The 23,883-nt window shown below is 40.0% G+C and overlaps 1 protein-coding gene across 1 annotated transcript in view; it reads right to left on the bottom strand.

Annotated features, from left to right (window-relative positions):
- Positions 1 to 214: 214 nt before the first annotated feature.
- The window catches only part of KIAA1143 (KIAA1143 ortholog), a 37,794-nt gene continuing 14,125 nt past the window's right edge, over positions 215 to 23,883 (bottom strand). The window contains exon 3 of the mRNA XM_044677702.1: positions 215 to 1,964. Within this exon, the coding sequence (XP_044533637.1) occupies positions 1,753 to 1,964 (212 nt within the window). The 3' untranslated portion in view covers positions 215 to 1,752. The remainder of the gene's footprint in view (positions 1,965 to 23,883) is intronic.

The following is a 23,883-nucleotide window of genomic DNA, read 5'->3' as shown; positions in this document are numbered from 1 at the left end:
AAGCGATCTAGGGGTAAGGGATAGTAAGGAAGATCCAGCACTGTAGGCATAGTGCTTTTGAGTAAGTCTAAAACCCCCAAGGACTGGCAAACTCTATATGGAAATTAAAAGCCCTTTGGCAATTTTCATGAGTTTGGCTCGAATGAGTTGGCCCAAATTTCCAGGATATAACTGACAATCCTGAGCAATAGGTAGTAACACCACTGAATAAAAATTAAAATTTAATTAAATTTTTATTTCTTGCCTTGAGGAATTTGCTGCCATCTTGTTCAGCTTTTAGCCTATTCCCCAAGCTCTCTCTCTGCTACATTTTAGGCAGAAGACTGGTCATAGAGCCAAAAGGTTTCTTGCAAAGTAAAAGAACATTCCCATCCATAACCAATTACTGTAAACCACCATTTCTCAAAGTATGGTCCACAGACACTTTCAGGGGGTCCTTGAGGTCAAAACAATTTTAATAACAATACTAAGATGTTTTCATTTCAAATACAATGAATATCATTAGTTATAACCCAAACAAACAAAGGCTCTTTGGAGGTCCTCGATAATTTTTAAGAATGTAAAGAACACTAAAAAGTTTGAGAATCACTGCTGGAATCTATCTAAAATCTATCTACAGTGCTGATGGAGTAGAGAAGAAAAGAAGCAAGTCATTTTAAAAGAATTAACCACTGGCTTAGGTTGGCAAAATCAGAATCATATCAGGATCCCCATTTTGTCTTGGCTTTAGGTTCATGTATAAACACATCTAAGGATCAGTTTTATTTATTTACATTTTCTGCTTTTATTTTCTGCTTGTGAGCTACATTAAAACAGTAACAGTTAAACCTCAAACAGCTGCAACAAGGCAAATTCTAATCTGCTCTTTTGCAAAGCTTTACATTCTCCATTAATTTTACTTCTTTTGCTGTAAAATAAGAAAATAGATTCAGGATGTTTTCGTACACCAAGAGAGTCTGGGCCAACCTGCCATAAATTCTTGGTTGTGTTTTAATTAGAACAAAATAGATTATTTTAGATAGTTATATGGGGGTTGAGAATGCACCTAATTTTTTTGTTGTTGTTGAAATGCACATTATCCTAAATCTCAAATCTTTTTTTTTTTTAAATACGTATGCCATAAAGGAGTAAATCATTCACTAACTTATGTGGAACTTTCTAAGGTTGAAAAGAGGATTATAATAAAAATGGCAAAAAGTCTCAAAACATTAACAAAGCATAGGCTTTAAATGCTTACATTACGTAAGTTAAAAGATGTGTTAACATTTGAGGGAAGTTGCAGGCACTAAAGTAAAAAAGTATTTTGTATTAATATTCATTTGGAGAGATTCAAGGTGTTAAAATAAATCAATGCATTTATAGATGGAGAAAACAAGGCAAGTTCCTCAAGGTTCCTCAAGGTCATTTAGCAAATAACATAAGTTCCTTGTCTCTAGCTCTAATTAATAATCTTAAATGAATATATATACTTACTGTCTTTTACCTAAATGGTCATGAGTTTTATGTTAGAGATCTTACAAAAGCAAGAAGAGTGGTGTCAGGTACAGACACACATCATGTGTTCCTAGATCTAATAACTGCTATTATTTTTGTTGAAATATTTCAATTACATTAAACAGAGTTCAAACATACTCCACATAACTAACATATGCCATTCTTTAAAAAAATGAAGAGGCCAAAATAAAATGCTTAAGAAACATTCCCAAATGGCTGCAAAAGAGAAAATACAAACGTTCAAAATATGTACAAATATTAATCTTCTTCCTCTGCATCATCAAAAGAAAGCAGGCTACTATTTTTTATTTGTTTTTGAACATTTTTTGGAACCAAGTCCTCCTTTTTCTTTTCTTCATCTTTTTTCTTCTTTCTGGAGTTTGCTGTCAAACCCATATACTTCTCATCAGAGGATCGCTTGGCTGGTTTTCTGAACATAATTTTTCCATCAGATGGAGCTGGTTCTTCATCTATAGTAAAGAACAAAGTTAAAAACTTCTTTCAAGTTATTCCATACTAGCATTTTCTCCTCTTCTGGTTAAGCCTTGCATAGTTAAATAATGAACCTCAAAATTTATTTCAAAACAAAACAAGGGGTCCCAACACAGTAAACCATGTTCAAGAAACTCTCATATTATGGTTCTTTTCCCAACCACTTCACTTTTAGGAGAAGGAAACAAATGGCAAGAAAACCATCTGATATTAACAGTTTTTAAAAATAACTTCTCGGGGGTGGAGGGGCAGCTGGGTAGCTCAGTGGATTGAGAGTCAGGCCTAGAGAAGGGAGGTCCTAGGTTTAAATCCGGCCTCAGACACTTCCCAGCTGTGTGACCCTGGGCAAGTCACCTGACCCCCATTGCCCACCCTTACCACTCTTCCACCAAGGAGCCAATACACAAAAGTTAAGGGTTTAAAAAAAAAAAGTTGAAAAAAAATAACTTCCAGGGAAGGTCCTGGAGTCACATTCCACCTACTTTTCTATATCTTCATTATCTACAACACATACAATTCTAATTCATGAAAAAGGTGGTTGACTATTTGGGTCATTTTTGTTTTTTTTAATTGTTTTGGTTTTTTTGTGTGTGACTAGACCAATGATTTCATTGTTGTGGTAGATCTCCCTGTGGGGAAACAACCTATGTCTATCAGTTTAAAAAAAAAAATCAATTGTTCTGCTACTTATGGTCTTAGAAAGTTGCCTAGGAGCACCAAGAGTACTTATGTGACTTGCCCAAGATCACATAGCCAATATGCTTCAGAGAACTGAATACAAGGCATTTTGACTGAGGCTGTCTCCTGTTTTAGATTTATGATCCAAAATTTTGATATTGAGTTACCTAGTGTAAGGACGGGATTTGTGCCAAGGGGATGGGACAAAAGGAGCCAGAAGAAGGCAGTTGGTGACAGTTACTGACAGTTGAGACCAGACTGAATTCTGTGAGATTCTCCGAAGGAAGAGGGAGAAGAGAGGGCTTCCAGCGGAGGACTGGGAAGAGAGAGGAGGAGGACATCCCAGCTCAAATCCAGTCCAGAGGGCTTCCAGAAGATCTTTCTTTGGAAATTGAAACCCTGATCCCCTGATCAAAGCCATTCCATCGCATCTCACCCATCAAGACTTCAACATTGAGTCAGCTAAATTTTTGGGCTCAATTTTGGGAGTGATTTCTTAAGTCTCCTTCTCCCATTACCCAACCCTGCAGAGAGACCCTTTTTCAGTCAAACCTTACAATTATAGAAAGGGATAGAAATAGAAACAGAAGGAGAAGGATCGAGGGGAGGAGCTTAGGAGTGAGAACCATTAGGGATCCCACCCAAGTGACAGACCTCATAGCAATAGTGAAGAGGGCACCCCAAAATCTCTCTGCCCTTCACCCCTTTCCCTAATCCCTGAATTGTGAATAATAAAAGCCATTCATCAGTCAGATAGCATTCCAGTGTGCCTGAGAGACAACAAAGGAGAGGGGAAACACAGCTTGGTCTGGCTGCCTCCATCTTGAAGCTAGACCACCCACTGTGAATTTAACTAATTGGGGGGAGGTTTGTGTGAACCCCGTCCTTATTCAGAGTCGAATTGGGGTACCCCATATCTAGTCTTATAGAGAAGCCTCACCCCCAACTCCTGTGGGGTGGCATGACCATCCATGTCACCCAGTTTCGGGGTGACACCCCCTTAAAGTCTTACAGCGTATATTTGGCCCCAGGAAGGAACACAGGATTTAGAGTTAGGAGACCTGAGTTCAAATATTGACTCTGTTACTCACTACTTGTGTGAGCTTGGGCAAGAACAACATCTTTGAGCCTCTGATTCTTTATGTGTAAAGCAGATGATCAGCCTAGGTGGCTTTAAGGTCCCTTCTAGCTCTAAATTTATGATCTATGATTTTTTTGGTGGGGAGAGGAGGTGGGAAAAAAGAATTCTACAACCTGCTGATTTCCTTTAGAAATCTCTACTTTTTACAATGACAAAAATACTTTTCCTTTCGGAGAAGAAATGTTTTTAAAGCATTGCTTTCACTACTATGTGTATCAGGGAAGCAGTTTTTTCCAATGTAGGAATAAATCAAGAAATAGAGATAGGAAGGCTTTAGGTCACTTTGAAAGTAAAATCATGCTTTACTGACCAGAAATCTTCCTTGTTTCTTTTTTAAGTTTTTATTGGTATTTTCTGCTTCTTTTTTCCACTAAAATAGCTTTCCCCACTTCTTTCAGAGAGTCATCCCATAAAACAATATTTTTTTGGAGAGGAAAAAAAAAGGTTGGCACAACTGATTGATACATTGAACAAGTCAAAAAACATGTGCAATGTAAAGTCCCTGAAGATCTCCCGCCTCCACCAAGGGTAGGTCAAGTGTGGCTGCACATGTCTCTTCATCTGCATCCTGCTTGATTTTTAGAAGTCTCTTTTAGTTACACTTCTGGTTTTCTGCAGCATTGTTCTATTTACAGGAATCATTTTGTTTTCCTGGCCCTGCTTACTTCACTCTGTATCATTCAGAGAGATCTTCCTATGCTTCTCCTATCTATCACATACAGTAACATTCTAGTACATTCATGTACCACTAGTTGTTTAGCCATCCCCCAATTGATGGACATCTACTTTGTTTCTAATTCTTAGCTATCACAAAGGCTGATATAAATATTTTGGAGTATATGGGGATTTTTTTTTCTTAGCAGCAGCTTCCCTGGTGTGGCAGCTCAATAATGGAGCCTCTAGTTCAATGGGTATAGGCATTTTAGTCATTTTACTTGCATAATTCTAAATTATTTTCCAAAATGGTTACATCATTTCATGTTACATCATTTTCCAAAATGGTTACATCAGCAATGTCAAGGTGCCTATGCTTCCATAACTCCTCCAACATTGACTACTGTTATTTTTGCTTATTTGCAAGGTATGAGGTAGCACCACAAAATTGTTTTAATTTCCATTTCTCTTACTATTAGTGATATAGAACATTTTTTCATATGGCTATAAATACTCTGCAGTTCTTTTGAGAATTATTTGTTCATATCCTTTAACCATTTATCTATTGGAAAATGGCAACTGGTTAAAAACACACATATATATATACACATGCATATATTTATTATTTACATGAATATATATTTAAGCAGGTAAATATATGTTTATTAATTGTTTATATATCTTAAATACCAAATCCTCATTAGAGAAGTTTGAATGCAAGGATTTTGCAACTATTTTCCTTCTTAACCTCAATGCATTAATGTCTCCTTAGTTTGAATGCAAGGATTTTGCAACTATTTTCCTTCTTAACCTCAATGCATTAATGTCTCCTTAGTTTATTTAAATAGCTATTTAAACTTTTTTTTAGTAAAAATCATCTAACATTCCTTCATTTAAAAAATCATAAGAGCCTTTTTTAGGATCTCTTGTACATATATAAAAACTCAATTAATATGATTCATGGGGGAAAGTGAAATTTTGTTGACTCAATATCCTTTACCCTAAATAAGTCAAAAGAAATCAAGACATGAACTTGAATTAAGAGATGAAGAATAAGGGCTTGTGTCTATGCCTGAAAGCAAGATCTCACCAAGATGTAGTGGAAAAAGCATGACATTTGGAGTCGAAAGAGACCTAGGAAAGTCAAGTGAGATTCCCTCAACCAGAGTTTCTTCATCTGCAAAATGAAGTTTATCATCTATGCTATACTTAAGATCAAATAAGCTAATTAATACATGGAATGCACTTTGCAAACCTGAAGGGGTCATACAAATATCAGCTGGAATTATGGAAAAAGAGAAGAGGTATCATAAGCAGACTTCATTTCTGAACCATTTTGTTAAATGTAAAAACCAGAAGCATGAATCAAAACCCGGAGTCGGTATTCTAGAAGGTTACCATTTAGAGAATTTATAGGTGACAGAACATTTAAGAATCACAGCTTCACAGGACAACACATTTTTCTTAACTACATAAAAAACATTTTTTAAAAAAGGGGGAAAAAAGGTCAGTCATGTAATAGAAGCTTCTAGATGACAGAATGGCAGGATCTGACTAGTCTGGGCTTTATTGATTCCAATTTAACAACATATACTGTGCCCTCGTAACGTATTATCACTATATTTATTACAAATGACTCAAGGCAAAGGAATCCGCGTCAGCACTGAAATAAATGGTGAATATTTTTTAAATGAACTCTTGCAGGAGGTTGGGCTTGGTCAGAGTCACAATAACCTCACTTGGTGAGAGCTTAAGCTGAAAATATTGATTTTAGTTTCCATTCTATGTCACTCCACCCCAACTTCTAATTTTCTTTCTAAAGAAAAGAACTGTATACTTTTCACAATTTCCAGAGATCAGAAATAAGTCTGGTTTTTCTTGTCACTAGAAAACTAAGAAAATGATGCTACTCATTAATGGTCTGACTGATTGTATAGGTCTCACTGGAGGCCTTTAAACCTATAATAGGGACATGCTACTTCCTCTTATGAACTAAAGAGCCCTCCTTGGCTTCCTGTCCAGTCTTCAAATTCTGATCTGATTTCTATTGGGGGGCAGAGAGATCCTTAGTTCTTATCCACTCTCTGGACACCTTCTACCCCTGGCTTTTTTGCTCATTCTCATTCATTCCGGATCATTCCTCCAGATTTAGTCTTTTAGTCTAGTGTTTTGATTGGCTCCCGTGATTCTGCTGACCAATGATTCTCCTAAGTTTACTTTGGACACACAGCACATGGGACAAAACTTTTGTTTAATTCAGGTTGATAATGTTTCTGAATTGATTTTCTAAAGCTACCAAAAATAAGAAGAAAGATGGAATAGAAAGAAAGGACAGTACGATCCCCAGAGGTTTGTGAAGGAGAGAAAGCCTGAGGGAGTCGCTAATCCTGAGTAAAATTGCAGGTCTCTTCCCTGGCCCTTCCGTTTCTTCTGAGGGATACCACTCATAAGTTCTCCCCCAGACCCCAGCTCCTATTTGGGACCTCTTCGCCAAGAGCCCATCCCAAGGAAGTGGTGGTGAATGTCTCTTCCTTAGCAGCAGCACCGAGGGGTTCAGGGCTAGACTCAATTCCCTTCTATCCAATCAGCTTCTTAACTGTTCCTACAGGCTTCATTCGAACCAGCAGGCACAAATGATTGCTTGTATTGGCCATTAATTTGCAGCTCGATAGCCAGACCATTCATCTAAGCTGTTGGTGACAAGGTAAGAAGGCCCAGCTGTCCAAGCAGGCCTGATGGATGGCCAGATGAACTGCCTCTAATTATGATCACTGGCTGGATGGTGGTCAGAGTGTGACTCCGCCATGCTCCCTCACGCTGGACATGGCTACGAAAGAGCTCAGTGAACTTCCACTCACTGGGATTATATTCCTTGTAGGTTAATCCTTAGGATGCTAATGAGATGGGGCCTCAAGGTGTGGCAGCCAGGAAACCTGCTTATGCTGCTGGCTAGTAGCAGAAAGCCTGCTCTTGGCATTGTCCTAAATGTGTCATTTCTATCTGAGAATAGATTGCTACTAACCTTGGTTAGCCTCATGGGATAGGGAAGCAAATATAACACTATTATGGCCATGTTCAGGCCAAAAGGCAACAAGGTGACATACAGAGAGGTGTCTCAGTCTCTAGCAAGAAATACACAGCCAAAATATCAGAAGGTGATTTCTAATACAGCAGGATTTTTGGGGAGGGAGGCATCATTGGGGGCTTGGCTTGGTAACCCCTAAGCCCAGTGGATGTTTCTGTTTTTCCTCAAAAGGAACCTCTCAGAAGCAACACAAGGCATCACTATGCACCACTAAAATTTCAAGTGTTACTGGATTAAGGAAAACGTAAAGGCCTCATGGTAAGGCTGCCTACTCTACTGTCTCAGGTTGTCAGAAGATTCTTCGCTGGGTCCCCTACATCCCAAAAGGCACTAGCCTTCCTAGCCTTTAGAGCAAAGCAGAACATTCAGGTGGGCACTAGGCCGGCATTCTAAGCCCAATAAAGCCCAACAATTGTCATTGTGCCCACTTTGTATTATGAAGAAGTGCTGTGTAGAGCAACTTCTTCAGCAAGTTATGTTACCCTGCTGTGCCCTGTGTGCTAATGCCCTCTTAGTATCCCAGGATGTTCCCTAAAATGGCATCTTCCTGCTCTTCCTCTGGCCTTTCTCCTTTTCCAGATGACATAATTCCCATCTTCATTTAGTGGGCTGGCCCCATATCCTTTCCTTTGTAATGCCACAATCCAGAAACAATACAAATATGCCCCTGAAGGGCATTTCCCTTTCCCTGAAATGCTGTATCTCCACCTACCCTGAATTAATGCTATGGTCTGCCAGGTTCCCTGTGGCACCCAAATGTAGACCAGCCTTCTGGCCAAAAGATCTCCATCCACCTGAGGGAAAAAGTCAGAATCAAGAGGGATATGTGTCCTGACAACAATATAAGAGATGTCTTGAGTAAAGGCTCGAGGAGGTAACAAGCTCAACCTCATGGAGAACAATGCTCTCTGTAAACAGAAACCAGAACTCTCAGGGTTTTCCTGGATTTTTGTCTAAATGATTTTGTAAAATCCTAGAATTCTTCTTGAGTATTGTTTTACTTATTGCATTTAACTTGCCCTTTCCCTCCTCTTCCCTAGGGAAGGCAGGGAGGGGTTGTGCCACTCTCTTCCTAACTCTGGTACAAGCCTGGCACTGATAACCAGGCGAGATGTTGTAACCAATGAGGAGGAGGCCTAGACAAGGCCACTTGACAGAAACTGCCCTTCTGGATTTCCCTGTTCCATGAGTGGAACTGCACTCCTTTCATACCAGGGCATGGACCTTAGCCATCAAAATCTGATGGGACTTTTAATTAATCAAGCAGTTAAATCCTGCCACTTTAATTACCAAGCATAGAACCTTTTCAGCCCTGGAGCTACACGTGACTGGAATTTCTCATATTTGTGCAGTATGAGTTGTCTTAAGATTCATTTTCCCTCCTTGACCTTTCAGCCTCTCACTCCACTTATTCCTTTCCTTTTGCTAATTTAGCTGGTATGATGAGCTAAATCACCAGCCCACCTCACTATCCATTATCTGCTCTCATCTTGCATACCACTACACATCAGTAGTTACAGCTCAAACTAGCCATGCTCCTCATACCATGGGATCATGGCTGAGATCTGTCTGAAACAAGGTACTAGAGTTACCTGACCCACCCACCCACCCACCCAGGCCCCAGGCCCCTTACCAACCTAGAATGACCTTCCCTCTCAACTTCCCCAGGTGGCCAATGTGGGAAGACCACAACTCTTGGCATAAGATTGGCTTAGAATATGCTAAGTCAGGTCATGATATTCCTCAGGTACACTGCTCTAAGGTTCTAAGCTACTTTTGCCTTACAAAAGTATTGAAAAATCGGTCTGATGAGGACCAGCAAGGCCAACTCAAACAGAGGAAAGGAAGCCTCCCAAAATCCACCTCCTCTTTGTACTGATTAGGATTGTATTGCTTCAACTGCATACTGGTAGTAAAATGGACAAAGGGCTGGGATTGGAATTGGAAAACCTGAGTCGGAACTGGGCCTTCCACATTCATTAACTATGTGATTTAAGCAAGTCAACAAACCTTCCTCAGCCTTAGTTTTCTCAGCTAAAAAATGGAGATGGTAACTACTAGTTTTCTTCTCAGTTTCCTGCAGGTCCAGCAGTCTTTGGCTTTTCTTGGTCCTTCACAATTAGTGTTTCTAATACATTTCTCATAATACCTAGCTAGTTCCACCTTTGCACTGAAGGCCCTGAGTATCAAAGAATATATAGATTTAATTTGAAGAATCTTATCAAATTCATTCTTGAATTTCTCCACCCAATCTACAGCACAAGGCCCCAGTGCATAAATAATTCCTTTTTAGAGCAATCTTTTTTGCAAATGCACATTATGCATGACCTTGTAATTGCTCTAAAGCACAAGTTAGAAACAAGTTCTCTAACTCCCTTATTTACCTCTCTCTGAGTCATCCTTCCATTTAAATGCAAAGGTCTTTCTTTCTTCTAATTTCATTTATAGCCAGAACATCAAGATTAATCACTAGTACTTCCTACCTGTGTGAACCTGGGCAAGTCACTTAACCCAGTTGCCTAGCTCTTACCTTTGGAGTCTAAGTGTCTACTTGTTATCTAGAAGCCCCCAAACTTGTAGCCTGGAAAGATTTGATGAACCCCAGTTTACTTAGCTCAATGGTGAAAACCTGGGGGGGAGTTTGACCTTGTTGTGTAATGGTTCTTCCCTGAGGGAAAGTCCAACTTCACTTGTCTCAGACTAACAAAAGACCTTATTTTGAGCTTGAGTGGGGATGATCATTCCCATCAGGGGCAAGCCCAAGCCCAGTGACTCTTTATAGCAGTAGGCAGCATATCAGGCTCCTAAACTCAAGGTCCCGCATTGGATTCTGGGAAGGAGGGTGTGATATACTGGGAGAGGCTTCTGGAGACAAGAAGAGTCTAAAAACCTTTTTTCTATCACCATTACAAAAAATTCAAGACTCCAAATTTCCTTATGGCCAAAGTACATCTCACCAAGAACATGGGTATTACAATATTAGCACAGAACGGGCAAATGTTTATGTTGAGTCAGCTAACAGTGCACCAACTGTACCCTACAACTTCTGCCAAAACCCAAGAGTTGTCATCATTTTCAATTAAACTGCAGACCACAGTATCCTGAGGATCTTTTCTTTAAACAATGGAATGCTAACTAATACTTCCATGTCTTCTAAAGCTCAATCAAACTGAGGGACCAGATGGCCCAGAAGGATCCACAATGTTTTACCAACCCAGAGCCCAGTCAGTGCTAGAACACTGCCCCCACATGGTTAAAATCTTCATGGCTCCACAATGGCCAATATGAAATAATCTGATGATTTTTCATTCAGTTAATCAGTAAAAAAAAAATGTGTTCATACCCCAAACTCCAAACTATTACCAAGGCAACCTGGAAATCTGGGGGAAGTTTTAGCTAAGGGCCAAACATCAGCCCCAGAGGTAAGTATCCACAGACAGAGATCCAAATTAGTAAGGAAGCATTTTGGCACAGCATAGCAAAACACCACCTAACATGACAAATTAAAAGAAAGACTGGTCTCTAAGGAGGTCAATCTTCTGCATATAATTAATGCATTACTTTGATTTTTATTTTTAGAGCACTAAAGATTGACAACTGGAACTTTTAACATGCTATAAATTAGGCTGGAAAAAATACACTTTTTTTTTCTATTTCAAAAGAAAGGTCAATTCTTCTTTCAGATGTTTACACAGGGTGTACAATACTTCTAGTAAGCCTCAACATGAGAACCATGGCCATTCACCTAGAAGGGCTTACGTGCCTTTTTTTTTTTTTTTTAAACCCTTACCTTCTGTCTTGGAATTGATTCCAGAAGAGTAGCCATAGTGTGGAATCCGGAAGCCCCCAAACTTTTAGTTAGCTTAAAGGTGACAGCCTCAGGCTTGGACCCCTCCCCCCAGTCACAAGAGAGTTTCTCCCAGAGGAAAGGCCAAGCCCAAGTCAAGTGACTCTTTGGCATAGTAGGCAGCACTTCGGGTAGGTCAGTCTCTTAAGCTGAAATGATCCTCTGAAGGAGGGTGTGATATACTGAGAGAGACTTCTGGAGACAAGAAGAGTCACTGGGCTTGGGCTTGGCTTTTCCTCAGGGAGGAACTCTCATGTGATGGGTCCAAGCCTGAGGCTGTCACCTTTAAGCTAACTAAAAGTTTGGGGGCTTCCAGATTCCACATTGACAGCAATAAGGGATAAGCAGTTGAGGTAAAGTGATTTGTCCAGGGTCATACGGATAGGAAGTTTCAGAGACCACATTTGAACCCAGGACTTCCTATCTCCAGGCCTGGCTCTCCATCCACTGAGATATCCACCTGCCCTAAGGGCTTACTTTCTAATGAGCTGAAAACAAATATATTTTATACACATTTGGGTAGGGGGAGGCCATAGAGATGGGTCACATTTATGTATTCATAATGTAAATTATTTTTAAAACTCCTTCATTAAAACATTACATTTTGTATTTTGTTTTTTTATTAAGAGGCAGACAAATAACCTTTTAAGACAGAAACTGGATATATAAGCAAAAAGGATCCTCCTGCTGCTACTGCATTGTTCAAAAGCTGGACATGAAGCAACCCCTGCTGGTTATTCTTGACATCCAAAAAAAACTAATTCCTAATTGTCTGAACAATTTAAGATAGTCAGAAGGAAGCTTCCTGTTGCTCCTAAGATTTTTCCCAGAACAAATATCAAGTTTCCTAGAAAAAATAAAGTCAGTCAGATAGTCAAGTAGCATTTGTTTAATGCCACCCAGTTTGTGCCTGGCACTGTGCAAAGGAACGTTAAAAATACTCCCTGCCCCATGAAGCTCGGAGTCTAATGACAGGGAACAAACAACATGCCAATATAAGCAAGATTTAGACAGGGGGTAGTCTTAGAGGGAAAGAATTAAAATGAATAAAGATATGATTATTAAAGGTCATGAGATGAATAAAGACATGAGAAAAGAACAAACACTCCCCCATTTTTAAATGCTGGCCTAACTTCTGACCCCTCAAATCACCGCTCCTTCCCTAGACACTCAGCCATCTGTTTTCTATCAATTTTCCATTCTTGTCTTTATCAAGTGACTTCAGACTAAGCATTTTTGACCAATAATGGATGGGAAGAAATAAGATAGTCCCCTTGAGAGTCTCCGGAAATAAGAAGCATTGTTGCCCCCAGAGTCCTCAGCCAAGTTTCATGTCACTGTTCCTATTGTCCCTCCTCAATAACCCCAAGGACAGCAGGGAAGGTAACAGCAATGGAGGAGGCCTAAAGAGGCAGAGGACTGCCCATCTCTTCCCTGGTCAGCAGCTCTCTGGGTTTCCAGGGGACAGAAGAATTACAGTAGCTTTCAAGGAACAACTGAAGTTCCCAATATCGAGCTGATAAAGGGGACGCGGGAAGTGGGGGCAGACTCTCAAATGTTCCAACCACTTTTCTATATCTACATAGACTTTGGATAGGACAAAAAGGTAAAAAGGAAACACTTTCTTTCCTTTTTTAAATCAATACAGGGTTTCATAAAATAATGTCTATCCTCTATAGATCAGTGGCTTGGTCTACAACACTATTTCAGAATCTACTGGAGTGTCCTGACAAAACTGTCAAAACAGCATGATCAAATGGTCAGATTGTGCCACTCTAACTGTACTTTATTTTTTAATTTTTTTTTTAAACCCTTACTTTCTGTCTTGGAGTCAATCACTCTTCTGCCTTGGAGTCAATACACAGTAGTGACTCCAAGGCAGAAGAGTGGTAAGGGTAGGCAATGGGGGTCAAGTGACTTGCCCAGGGTCACACAGCTGGGAAGTGTCTGAGGCCAGATTTGAACCTGGGACCTCCCACCTCTAGGCCTGGCTCTCAATCCACTGAGCTACCCAGCTGCTCCCTCTAACTGTACTTTAAAAGTCACTATTAACCACAGAACGCCCAGGCAGGGGCACGAGCACTGACGTGATCCCTTCTTCCCTGGCAGGAGGGCGACTGCAGCCTAACCAGCCCTACCCATGAAGTCGGAGAATGCTGGGAACTGGGAGGACAGAGGAAACCACGGTTACTACAGACAACCAAACCTCATTGGAGAGGATTGGCACGCCATCTTCTCCATGAGAAAAGCCCCCAGACAATAGTTCCAACAGCTCTATTTAATGCCATCATTTGAGGGGCAGGCTCTTTATTTTTGACCAGAAATTTCCCGTCTATGCTGAAGATTGTTTTTTAAAGCTGATTTAAGAAACAATGATATGAAGTAAATAGGTATGAATGTATGTACACACATAGACATTTTTTGGCCCGGCTCTGTGAGTTCTCTGGTGTGAGGAACTCCAAATGTAGAAACTCCCTCCACCAAAGTAGTGGGACAATTTCTCTATAACTGATAGTCCTGGAGACTTGCCTGGAACTCTGAGGGGTTAATAAGCAAGTTATCCAGAGTCATATAGCTAGGATGTATGAAGAACAAAACTTGAACTCTAGTTTTTCTGACGAAGTAATTCTTGAGTATATATCTGACCTCGCCCCTCATTCAAACTCCAGTGGTCCCCTACTGCCTCTTGGACAAAGTAGAAGTTCCACTGTTTGGCTTGTGAACATACTCACAGAGCTAGGTGTGTAGTGGTTAGACTGTTGGGCCTGTAATGAGAAAACCCCCGAGTTCAAATCTGGATTCAGATTACGTACTGTGTGATCTCGAGAAAGTCACTTAATCTTTCTTTCTTTATTTGCCTCAGTTTCCTTAGCTGTAAAATGGGTAAGATAATAACACCTAAAACAAGGTTGTTGTGAGGATCAAATGAGATACATTATAGTATTGGTTCTACGATAGAAAGTAAAGGTTTCAAATGCATAATTAATTTCTGTACCCTTGAACTACAATTCCCAGCATGCAACGTAAGCAGGAAAGCAGGGTTCTGAGAATTGTAGTTCAAGGATACAGAAATTAATTACACACAAAGAGATAATAGGGAAAAATACATGCACAAAAATATCCAGAGCCACACTCTTGGTGGTGGCAAAAAATTGGAAAATGAGGGGATGTCCATTGATTGGGGAATGGCTGAACAAATTGTGGTATCTGTTGGTGATGGAATACTATTGTGCTAAAAGGAATAAAGAACTGGAGGGATTCCATGTGAACTGGAATGACCTCCAGCAATTGATGCAAAGTGAAAGGAGCAGAACCAAAAGAACATTGTACACAGAGACTGATACACTGTGGTAAAATCGAATGTAATGGACTTCTGTATTAGCAGTAATGCAATGATCCAGGACAATTCTGAGGGACTTATGAGAAAGAACACTATCCACATTCAGAGAAAGAACTGTGGAAGTAGAAACACAGAAGAAAAATAACTGCTTAATCACATGGTTCGATGGGGATAGAATTGGGAATTTTGACTTTAAATGATCATTCTAATGCAAATATTAATAATATGGAAATAGGTTTTGAACAATGATACAAGTAAAACCCAGTGGAATTTCTCATTGGCTCTTAAAGGGGGGAGGAAAGAGAAAGAGGTTGGGGAATCATGAATCATGTAACCATGGAAAAATATTCTAAATTAATTAAATAAAAAATGAAAAAAAAATGCAAGGGTTTAAAAACAAATTTTAAGTACTTAGCATAGTGCCTGGCACATAATAGGTTCTATATAAGTATTTATTCCCTTCTCTCTGCCTCTATCTTTCTGTCTCTATACATAAATGCACAGCACACAGATAGACACACACATATTTACTCAGAGCAAGGAGGGACTGTTTCATTTTTTTCATCTTTGTATTCTTGGCACTCAGCGCCCTGCTTAGCACATAGTACGGACCAAACACAGATTTGTTGATGGATTCCTGACTCCAAGGTGAGCCCTCTAGGCTTCTCTAGAAACATATGACTCCATAAACAACAGAAATATTTACCTTTTGTAAAAGGAAGGCAGACAAAGCCTGTTCAGCCCAAGTGGTGTGTAAATAGAATTTTCTCCCCAGAATTATCTTACCCAGCATCCCATTTGCATCCTTATGTTATATGTCAATGCACTGAAGATAAAGTTTTGGTGTAACCCCACCCCTCTCTTCCCAGAACACAGCTGTGGAGGCCAAGGGGGAGAGCTTGGCAGGAAAGTTTACTCATGTGGTCTTATTTTAGTTAGAAAATTAGGCTTTGAACTTCTATTTCTATTTTTTTATTTCTTCTACTTAAAGTGATTACTAATAAATCTTACAAAGTTATTGATATTGATTTAAATATTACATTTTTGGCAACCAGAAGTCTGGAATTTAAGACCCTTACTCTTATCTTAGTTAAAGGCAGATTAGCTTTAAAAGCTTCTGCCACCCTTGCTGCTGCTCCTCCTCCTCCTCCCAGGGTTGCTTCTTTTGCCTCCTTCAATAACTGCCTGGGGGTCCTTACAGAGCCTGCCTCTGCCTCCCCCCAACCCCCACTTCCATCCCACCCCACCCCTACTTCTCTTGAGCACACTGGCTGGGGGTCCTTGTGAGCTGCTTTCCTGCTTGGAGGGTGAGGTATAAATCCATTCTAGCACCTTCCAACTTGGTAATAAACATAATTCCTTACAGACAGAAAATCTTTCAGAAATCTACCTTCTGAGGCAGCAGTCAAAATTCAGTCTCTGAAAATGAATATGGGAAATTCCACAGGATCTTTGTTCCAACGTGGGGACTGAGACTCATTAGACATCATGATGTGGAACAGGAGATGAAGATGAGAAACCCAAAACTATGGCCTGACTCCAATCTGTAAAGCTCATGGCTTTCAGGGCTCACAAGTATTTTTTTCAGGTCTTGACTAAATGCTGCTAATATGGAAGACCCAAAAAGCCCAAGTTAAGGAGAGCTCAGTGATATTTATCCATGGTTCAAAATCTCATGTCAGGTCATAAGCTACTTATAATGGAAATCAATCATTAGCCAAAGAAATAGGGACGCTGGCCAGGGAGAAGGCAGATTAGCCGTGGCATTACAAAGAGGCCTGGCCAAGGTTTGACTATACCTCTGCCTTGTTATGCCCACAGCAATGCTAAAAACCCCAAAAAGGGTACTGGCCATATATAACAGGACACAGCTAAGGGGCAATGTGGATAGAGCACTGGGCCTGGAATAAGGACGTTCTGAGCTCAATTTCAGCCTGTATAACCTTGGGCAAGTCACTAACCTCTGTCTGCTTCAGTTTTCTCATCTGTATAATGGAGATAATAATAGCACCTACTTCCCAAGGCTATTGTGAAATATAAGAAGTTAATATCTGTAAAGTGTTTTTCAAACCTTAAAGGGTTACATAAATACTTCCAATGATTTAGGAATCAGTATGGGGTTAAATAGGACAAGGAAAGCAGAAGAGAAATTCTAACCTACAAATGAGTAAGTCTGAAGTCTATTGACGGGTAAGTGGAGATGCCCCAAGGAAAATGAAGGACAGGTCTCAGAATCATCTGTTTCTTTGCTCTTCCTTTAAATCACTTAGTCTAAGTCTCTTGGAGAAAGGAGAGCAGGCCTCAGGGCCATGAACCCCCACCCCCCCCAAATACAGGCTATGTGACTGAGTAAGCTAATTAACCTCCCTCTGGTACTCTTAGCAACTTCCCAGGAAAAGAAGGTCCTGACCTGAACTGGGAGAGGGAGTTTCCTCATCAGGGAGGTCCCTCTCTCCCATATTTTTTCTGATAACCAAGAGAAGGCAAAATGGAAAGAGGAAAGTGGATCATGAATTCCAGCAATCCTGTCAGAGTAAAAGGGTAGAAGAGGAGGACCACTGTCCCTCACTACTACCAGTGCCTACAAGCTGAGTGATAAGCTAAAAGTTTCAGGTCCTGAGCTTATTCAAAGGTGACAAGGAGAGATTATTAAGATAATAATAAAACCATCATACATTAATCCAATTTCACATACTGCTATCTTGGTCACATCACACTGAAAGGTAATAAAAAGAAAATTAATTTCCACTTAGGTGAACTGGGATAGCACAGGGTTATGTGCCTGACAACCTTGAAGAGAATACAGTCAATAAACCAATAAAAGTAGTACTGGGTGTGCAGTCTCTAGAGGATCTGGATCTTTCCATGTATGGCTTGTCCATATCAAAGAAGTGGGGCACTCATCTTTTTCCAGCCTGGTCTGGAAAGTTCACTGGTTGTAGAGAGCTACATCAACTCTGTAATCCAGGGATTAGGCTGCTGAGCAGTACATGCCCTTTCACTCATAGCCTTAGAGACTTATCCAGGGTCACATGGGAGTACATGGGGAGGCAGGCCTTGACCCCAGGCCCCCTGACTCAGAGGCCTGACTCCGTGGCACCTCTCTCTGTGACTAACTTCTTGGTCCCACCGACTGCCACTGCTGTCTTCTCTGTCACTAATTGTCAATCTGCCCAACGTGACACCTTGTTTTTTTTTGGATCCTTCTCAGTGGTCAGTCAGTACTGAAGATAAGAGGAACCACACTGAGGCTGTGGGGAGGGAAAGCTCTGTGAGAGTGAGGCTCCTATACAAAAAGGGAATACACAAGGGCCCCAGAAAGGCGGCAAGACTGTGGCCCGATGGGAATTAGATGTTGGCTTCTAATTGATGGTTACCTATTTAGTTAAAATGGAGCACAGGGACAGGCTGCATGGTGCTAGATGAGCCAAACACAGCAATTTAACCTACCTGATATCTTTTTTATAAATTATAGTATGGAACAAATATGCTTATAAAAATTGTGAAAATAAATATATAGCAAAATATTTTTATTATATTGTACTATATATTATTATATAGTAATATGGTAGAAATATTAGCAATCAAACTGTATTGATTTATATAATATTAATCTTCATATCATTCCTAGAGCACACAATAAATCTATGAATATTTTGGGATTTAAGCTCAAAAAAACTATAGTTTCCACTGCCTAGTAACAAAGAAGGACCTCTCACATTCTGGGCAGCTACAGAATTCTGCACCCAGAAATGATGATTGGTTCTGCAGGCAGCAAATACATCACTCAGAGGGGCAAAGCAGCAGGGGCAGAGCTTTAAAGAGCACGCTATGAAAGAAGACGACTAGAATGATCTAGACCCAGCATCATTCATCTGAAGTAAAGAAATGTTGATTTGTTAATACCTGTTACAATGCTTTCTTTAAACTGGTAAAGCACATCTCACCTTTTCACATTAAAAGAAGACTGATGAGACTAACCTTGCTTTGAATTTACAAGGACAACCTCTAGAAATTGATAAAAAAATCTTTCCTCCAGCAGCCTGAGAGATGAAATTAAAGATGCAATCTTGATTCTGATAGTTCTTAAATTGAAGCCAGAATAAAAGCCAACCTCAGGACTACAAATCAGGGGAAGTGGCATTTCTAGATCAAATGCTAAAAAGAGTTAAAAAAAAAAAAAAACACAGCTGGAAGGTAGCGACTGACAAGTAAATATGAAAGATCAAAAAAGAAAGAGGAACCTAAATATCTGAACAGGTAATTTTATAGTTTCATCTACCTTTATCAAGAATCTATCTAAGAGTAGCTAGGTGGCTCAGGAGATAGTGCACTACGCCTGGAGAAGGAAGATTCTGGGTTCAAATCTCTCCTCAGATGCTTCCTAGCTGTGTGACCCTGGTCAATTCACTTAACCCCTACTGCCTAATAAAAAGGTAGAGCTGTGAACTGGTCCACCCATTCTGGAAAACAATTTGAAATTATCCAAGAGAATGACTAAAATGTCAATGCTAATCAACCCAAAGATTCCTCTGCTCATCTTTGATCATAAGGAAGTCAATGACAAAAATAAAGGCTCAATATACCCCCAAATATTTATAGTACTGCTTTTTGTCATAGCAAAGAGCTGAATATAAAATAGTTTTCCACCAACTGGGGATGGCTAAATAAACTGTGGTAAGGTACATAAATGCAATGACATGTTATTGTGCTTTAAGAAACACTAAAAATGCCAAGTACCATGAACTGATGAAAAGGGAAGTAAACAGAATCAACAAAACAAAATCTCCAATTATTAACACAATGTAAGTAAATGGAAAGAATAGCAACAATAGAATCATCCAAATAAAAGCTATAAAACAACACCCAAAGGAGAGCTCTGGAAAGGAACTATCCTTGCCTTGCTTCTCTTTGGAGGTGGTGGGCTGGGGGGTGAACACGACATCATACTTTTTTGTGTCTTGGTTAGTTCTATTGAGCTTTTTGCTTCCTCTTTGTTATTATTAGGGATGGTTGTGTGGTGAGAATGAACGGGAAGAGATACATTAGGAAATGTCAGTCATGCAAAAACAAATACTAATAAAGATGTTATTTAAAAGATCTAGTCCATATTCCAGTCACAAACTGATATTCTTTCATTTCACCAATGTCCCCCTAAAACCAAAGTTATTAAAAACCATTTGCTGACTTCAAAATGTTATGAAAAAATTGTTTTCAAGATCATAGATGCTGAACTAAACTATCCATTTGGACCTTTGAAAGTTATATTAATTAATCAGGTTTCTGAGAAACCAAATAAAGATATTATGCTATATAGTACCTTTGGGCTTTGTGAAAACCATTTACCTCCTCCTAATTTGCCTAACTTGTCATCCAAAGTAAAACAGATACTAGGAGAAATCTATTCCTCTTTCACTTGAAATAGAGTTGTATAGCTTCCAAGGGAGAGATTCTTACTCTTATTTGTAACAAATATTCAAGAAACTTTTCATTTTCTCTATTAAATAGTATACAGTAATAGACTAAAAATAGATTTATTCTATCATACACATGATTAAGACATCTAGATTCGCCTTGCAGATTAAGATTTAACACTTTTCTAGTCGTGCTAGCTTGAAATTTTAGTCTTAACAAACTTTTTCTTCTTTCCATCTACTCCCCTTATCCTATGAGTCAACAGGTCCCATCTATTTTTTTCAAAGTTTCTTACATCTCTCCCTTGCTTAAGATTTCCACGTTACTACTCTAGTTCACAACGTTATCATTTTAGACCTAGATAATCCCATGTAAGGAATTAAAATGAGGGTTTGACTAAAATATGTGAGAATTCTAAATTAATATTGTGGTCACCAATTTAAAAATATTATAGCTCAAGCCAAAATGACTTTTAGTAGCTTTATTTACAAAAAGGTGGAAAGAGTGAAGGTAGAGAAATTCAAGAAGAGGGTAGAGAAGATGTCTAGCCTGTCACACTAAATGTTGCTCCAGTGTCCGGCTCAGGCCCAGGACGGGTTGGTAACCCTCAGCCAGAGGACCCAGTGGGGTCTTTTGGAAAGGTTTCACCAATGCAGCCTCCTCCAGGATAAAGGAGATCTCTCTAGAATGGATGTCTCTAGAAGACAGGATGGAAAAAGCCAGCTGCTCACTCACCCAAGTGTGTGTTTGGAATTCAGGGAGGTGCCATTTAAAAGTATCTTACAAACTTCCTGTGGACATGTGGGGAACTTTGAGACTACATCCCCCGTGATCCAATGGGTTTCCGGTTTTGAGACGTGGGATGTATCCAACGTATAGGGCAGCTTAAATTCGGAGGTTGGGTGTGAGACGCTCTCTTGGCTACGTAGCAAGGATGGGCGGCACAGGTGGTATCTTTGAAGAGATTTTATCAGACGCATGGTCAAATTATATATTTTATCAATATGGCATGGCTTTAATTAAACTACTAATTTCCCTTATTTTATCAGTCTTTATCATTTTTAATCGTTACAATTATGGCACACACAAGACACTGTCCAAGAGCCAAGGTCCAAATGGAAAGTCACCTCCTGAGGCAGGTCAGCAGCTGAAGCTCCAAGCCCCAGATCCAAGCTGAAGTTTCCAGCAAAGCTCTCCTCTCTGAAGACTCCCTACCAAAGACAACCTCCCGAAGATTATCTCCAGAAGACTGCTGCCAGCCACAGAAGTTCAGGGCTTTTAAAGTGACTTCTTGTCTCTTCCCCTCTTCACAGGGGTCAATCATAGCTTCCAAATTGCCTACCACTGCCCAAGAGGGCAGTGTCTGTGCGATTCACACCTCTCATCCTCTGAAGGTGTAAATTCTTATCAAAAGGATTCACAAGTTCCTGAGTTTCTGAAGATGTGAACCCTTTAAGTAAGTGACTTGTGAATTCTCTTACTTGATGGCTAACAAAGTGTTAAGTAGGGGTGTTTTCAGTTTTGGTGAATCAATTTAAAAGTTGCTGATGCTAGACAAAGAAAGTCTGATTCACACTTCACACCCAATTGCCTCCTTACTGGTCTCCCTAACTCCATTTCTGCTCTAATCCATTCTGCATATTACTTCCAGATTAGTTTTTCTGAAAATACTGCTTTCAATAAGTCACTCCCACATTCAAACAGGTTTATGTCTTTTCCATTTAGATAAAGGCCAAACTCCTGGGTACCATGTACAAAAGTGGCTTAGTTGTAGAAGTTAAAGCAGTGAACAGTAACAAGAGATTTGGGTTCTAATGCTGACTCTGTTACTAACTAACAAGGCATTAATTACTCTGACTCAGTTTTCTCATCTGTAAGATATAACTAGACTGTGAGTTCCCTGAGAGGAGTTGTCTTTTGTTTCTTTGTATTCTTGGCATTTAGCACAGTACTTGTCACATGGTAGGCACTTAGTAAATATAGACTGACAAACTGTAAAATTAGGGAATTGGACAAAGGTTCTTTCCAGGTCTAATTGCTATAAAGTCACTTTTCTGATCTCTTTTTAAGCTCTAGATTTTTAACCAGTTTTTACAGGTTCTGCTTCAACCCCCTGCTCAAGGCAGACTGTTTCTCAATCACCTACCTCCACACCCTTGCTCACCTTCCCTTCAATGCTCTATCTCAGCATTGGAGAAGGTTTTCAAACTCCTGTGCCCAAACTGCAATTTCAAGCTCCCTGTGAGCCCCTGCATTACCCCAGCAAGTAGAGGAAGGAAGTACTCACTTTGGGTGGCTGGAAAGAGGGATGGGGCACGTCTTCGGGAAATGTTCTTGGGAGCTGAGAAGAGGGGGAATACAGCAGCTCCATTCCACCCCATGCTGGATGGGCATGTGTGTCAATACTTTGCCAATGCTGCTGTATCTCCTTCTCTCTATTTATTAGAATTTTACCCAGACTTCAAGTCTCATCAACCTCATGGTGTCTTGCCTGACCCCTCTCACCCACAGTTTCCTCCAAATTCCTCTAACATATTGTTTGGTCCCCTCACTGGTTACTTAAATCAAGTACTGATTGCCTCCAAGCATGTTGTTCATACTGTTTCTTTATATTATTTAACCCTTTTAATATGATTTACACCTTTTTTTTTTCACATGTATAACATCTTGTCTTTCCATCTAGGTTGTGAGCTCCTTGCTTATTGGCTGTTGAAGCTAACAACCATAATTTCTAATCCTTTTTATATTCTCCACTGTACCCTGTACAATACTACATAGCCCTTAACTTTTGGGGCAATTGGGACATAGCCCTTAACATTGGGGCAATTGGGAAAGGGGAGCGGGTGCTAGAATGACTTGGAGGTGAGAAGAGTCCTGGGTTTGAATCCTGCATTCAACACTTTAGGAATTAAAACTAAGGGTTTGGCCTAGAGATGGGAGGTCCTTGGTTCAAATCTAGCCTCAGACACTTCCCAGCTGTGTGATCCGGGCAAGTCACTTGACCCTCATTGCCCACCCTTACCACTCTTCCACTAAGGAGCCAATACACAGAAGTTAAGGGTTTAAAAAAATTTTTTTTTTAAATTAAGGGTTTGACTAAATATATGAGAATTTTAAGATAATACTGTGGTTGTGGATTTAAAAATATTATAGCTCAAGCCAAAATGACTTTTAGTAGTTTTATTTACAAAAAGGTGGAAGGAGTGAAAGTAGAGAAATATAAAAGAGAGTAGAGAAGATGTTAAGCCTATCACCCTAAATGTTGTTCAGGTTCCAGGTCAGCGTGGGAAGACTTGTTAATCCTCAGGCAGAAGACCTGGTGGCGATTTAAACAGGAGTTCCACCTGTGTGGCCTCCTCCAAAAGGGGAAGGTTTCTTCGGAACTAATCTCTCCAGAAGCCAGGAAAGGAAGGTCAGCTTCTCATTCACCCAAGCAAAGCTCCAAAGGATAAAATCCAGGAGCAGTCTTACCAGAAGCAGTCAAAGAGCCAGAATCCCAGGTAGAAGTCCCAAGTCATAACTCCAAGCCACAGTTCCAGTCCAAGATCCTCCAAGCCCAAGATTCAGGCCGAAGATCCCCTTGGACAGGAAGTTCATTCAGGACTTTTATAGTCCTTTTTCATGTCATTTCCTATTCCTTGTCCACTTTACAGGAGCCAATTTCTGTCTTTAAATTTGCTTAGCACTGCCCAGGGGATGGTCAGTTGCTTCTGGAGTTGTCACCCACTTTAGTAAGT

Source organism: Gracilinanus agilis, chromosome 5 (genome assembly GCF_016433145.1).
Source record: "Gracilinanus agilis isolate LMUSP501 chromosome 5, AgileGrace, whole genome shotgun sequence".
NCBI lineage: Eukaryota > Metazoa > Chordata > Mammalia > Didelphimorphia > Didelphidae > Gracilinanus > Gracilinanus agilis.
The sequence above is the reverse complement of the archived record's forward strand: the minus strand, read 5'-3'. Positions and strand labels throughout refer to the sequence as shown.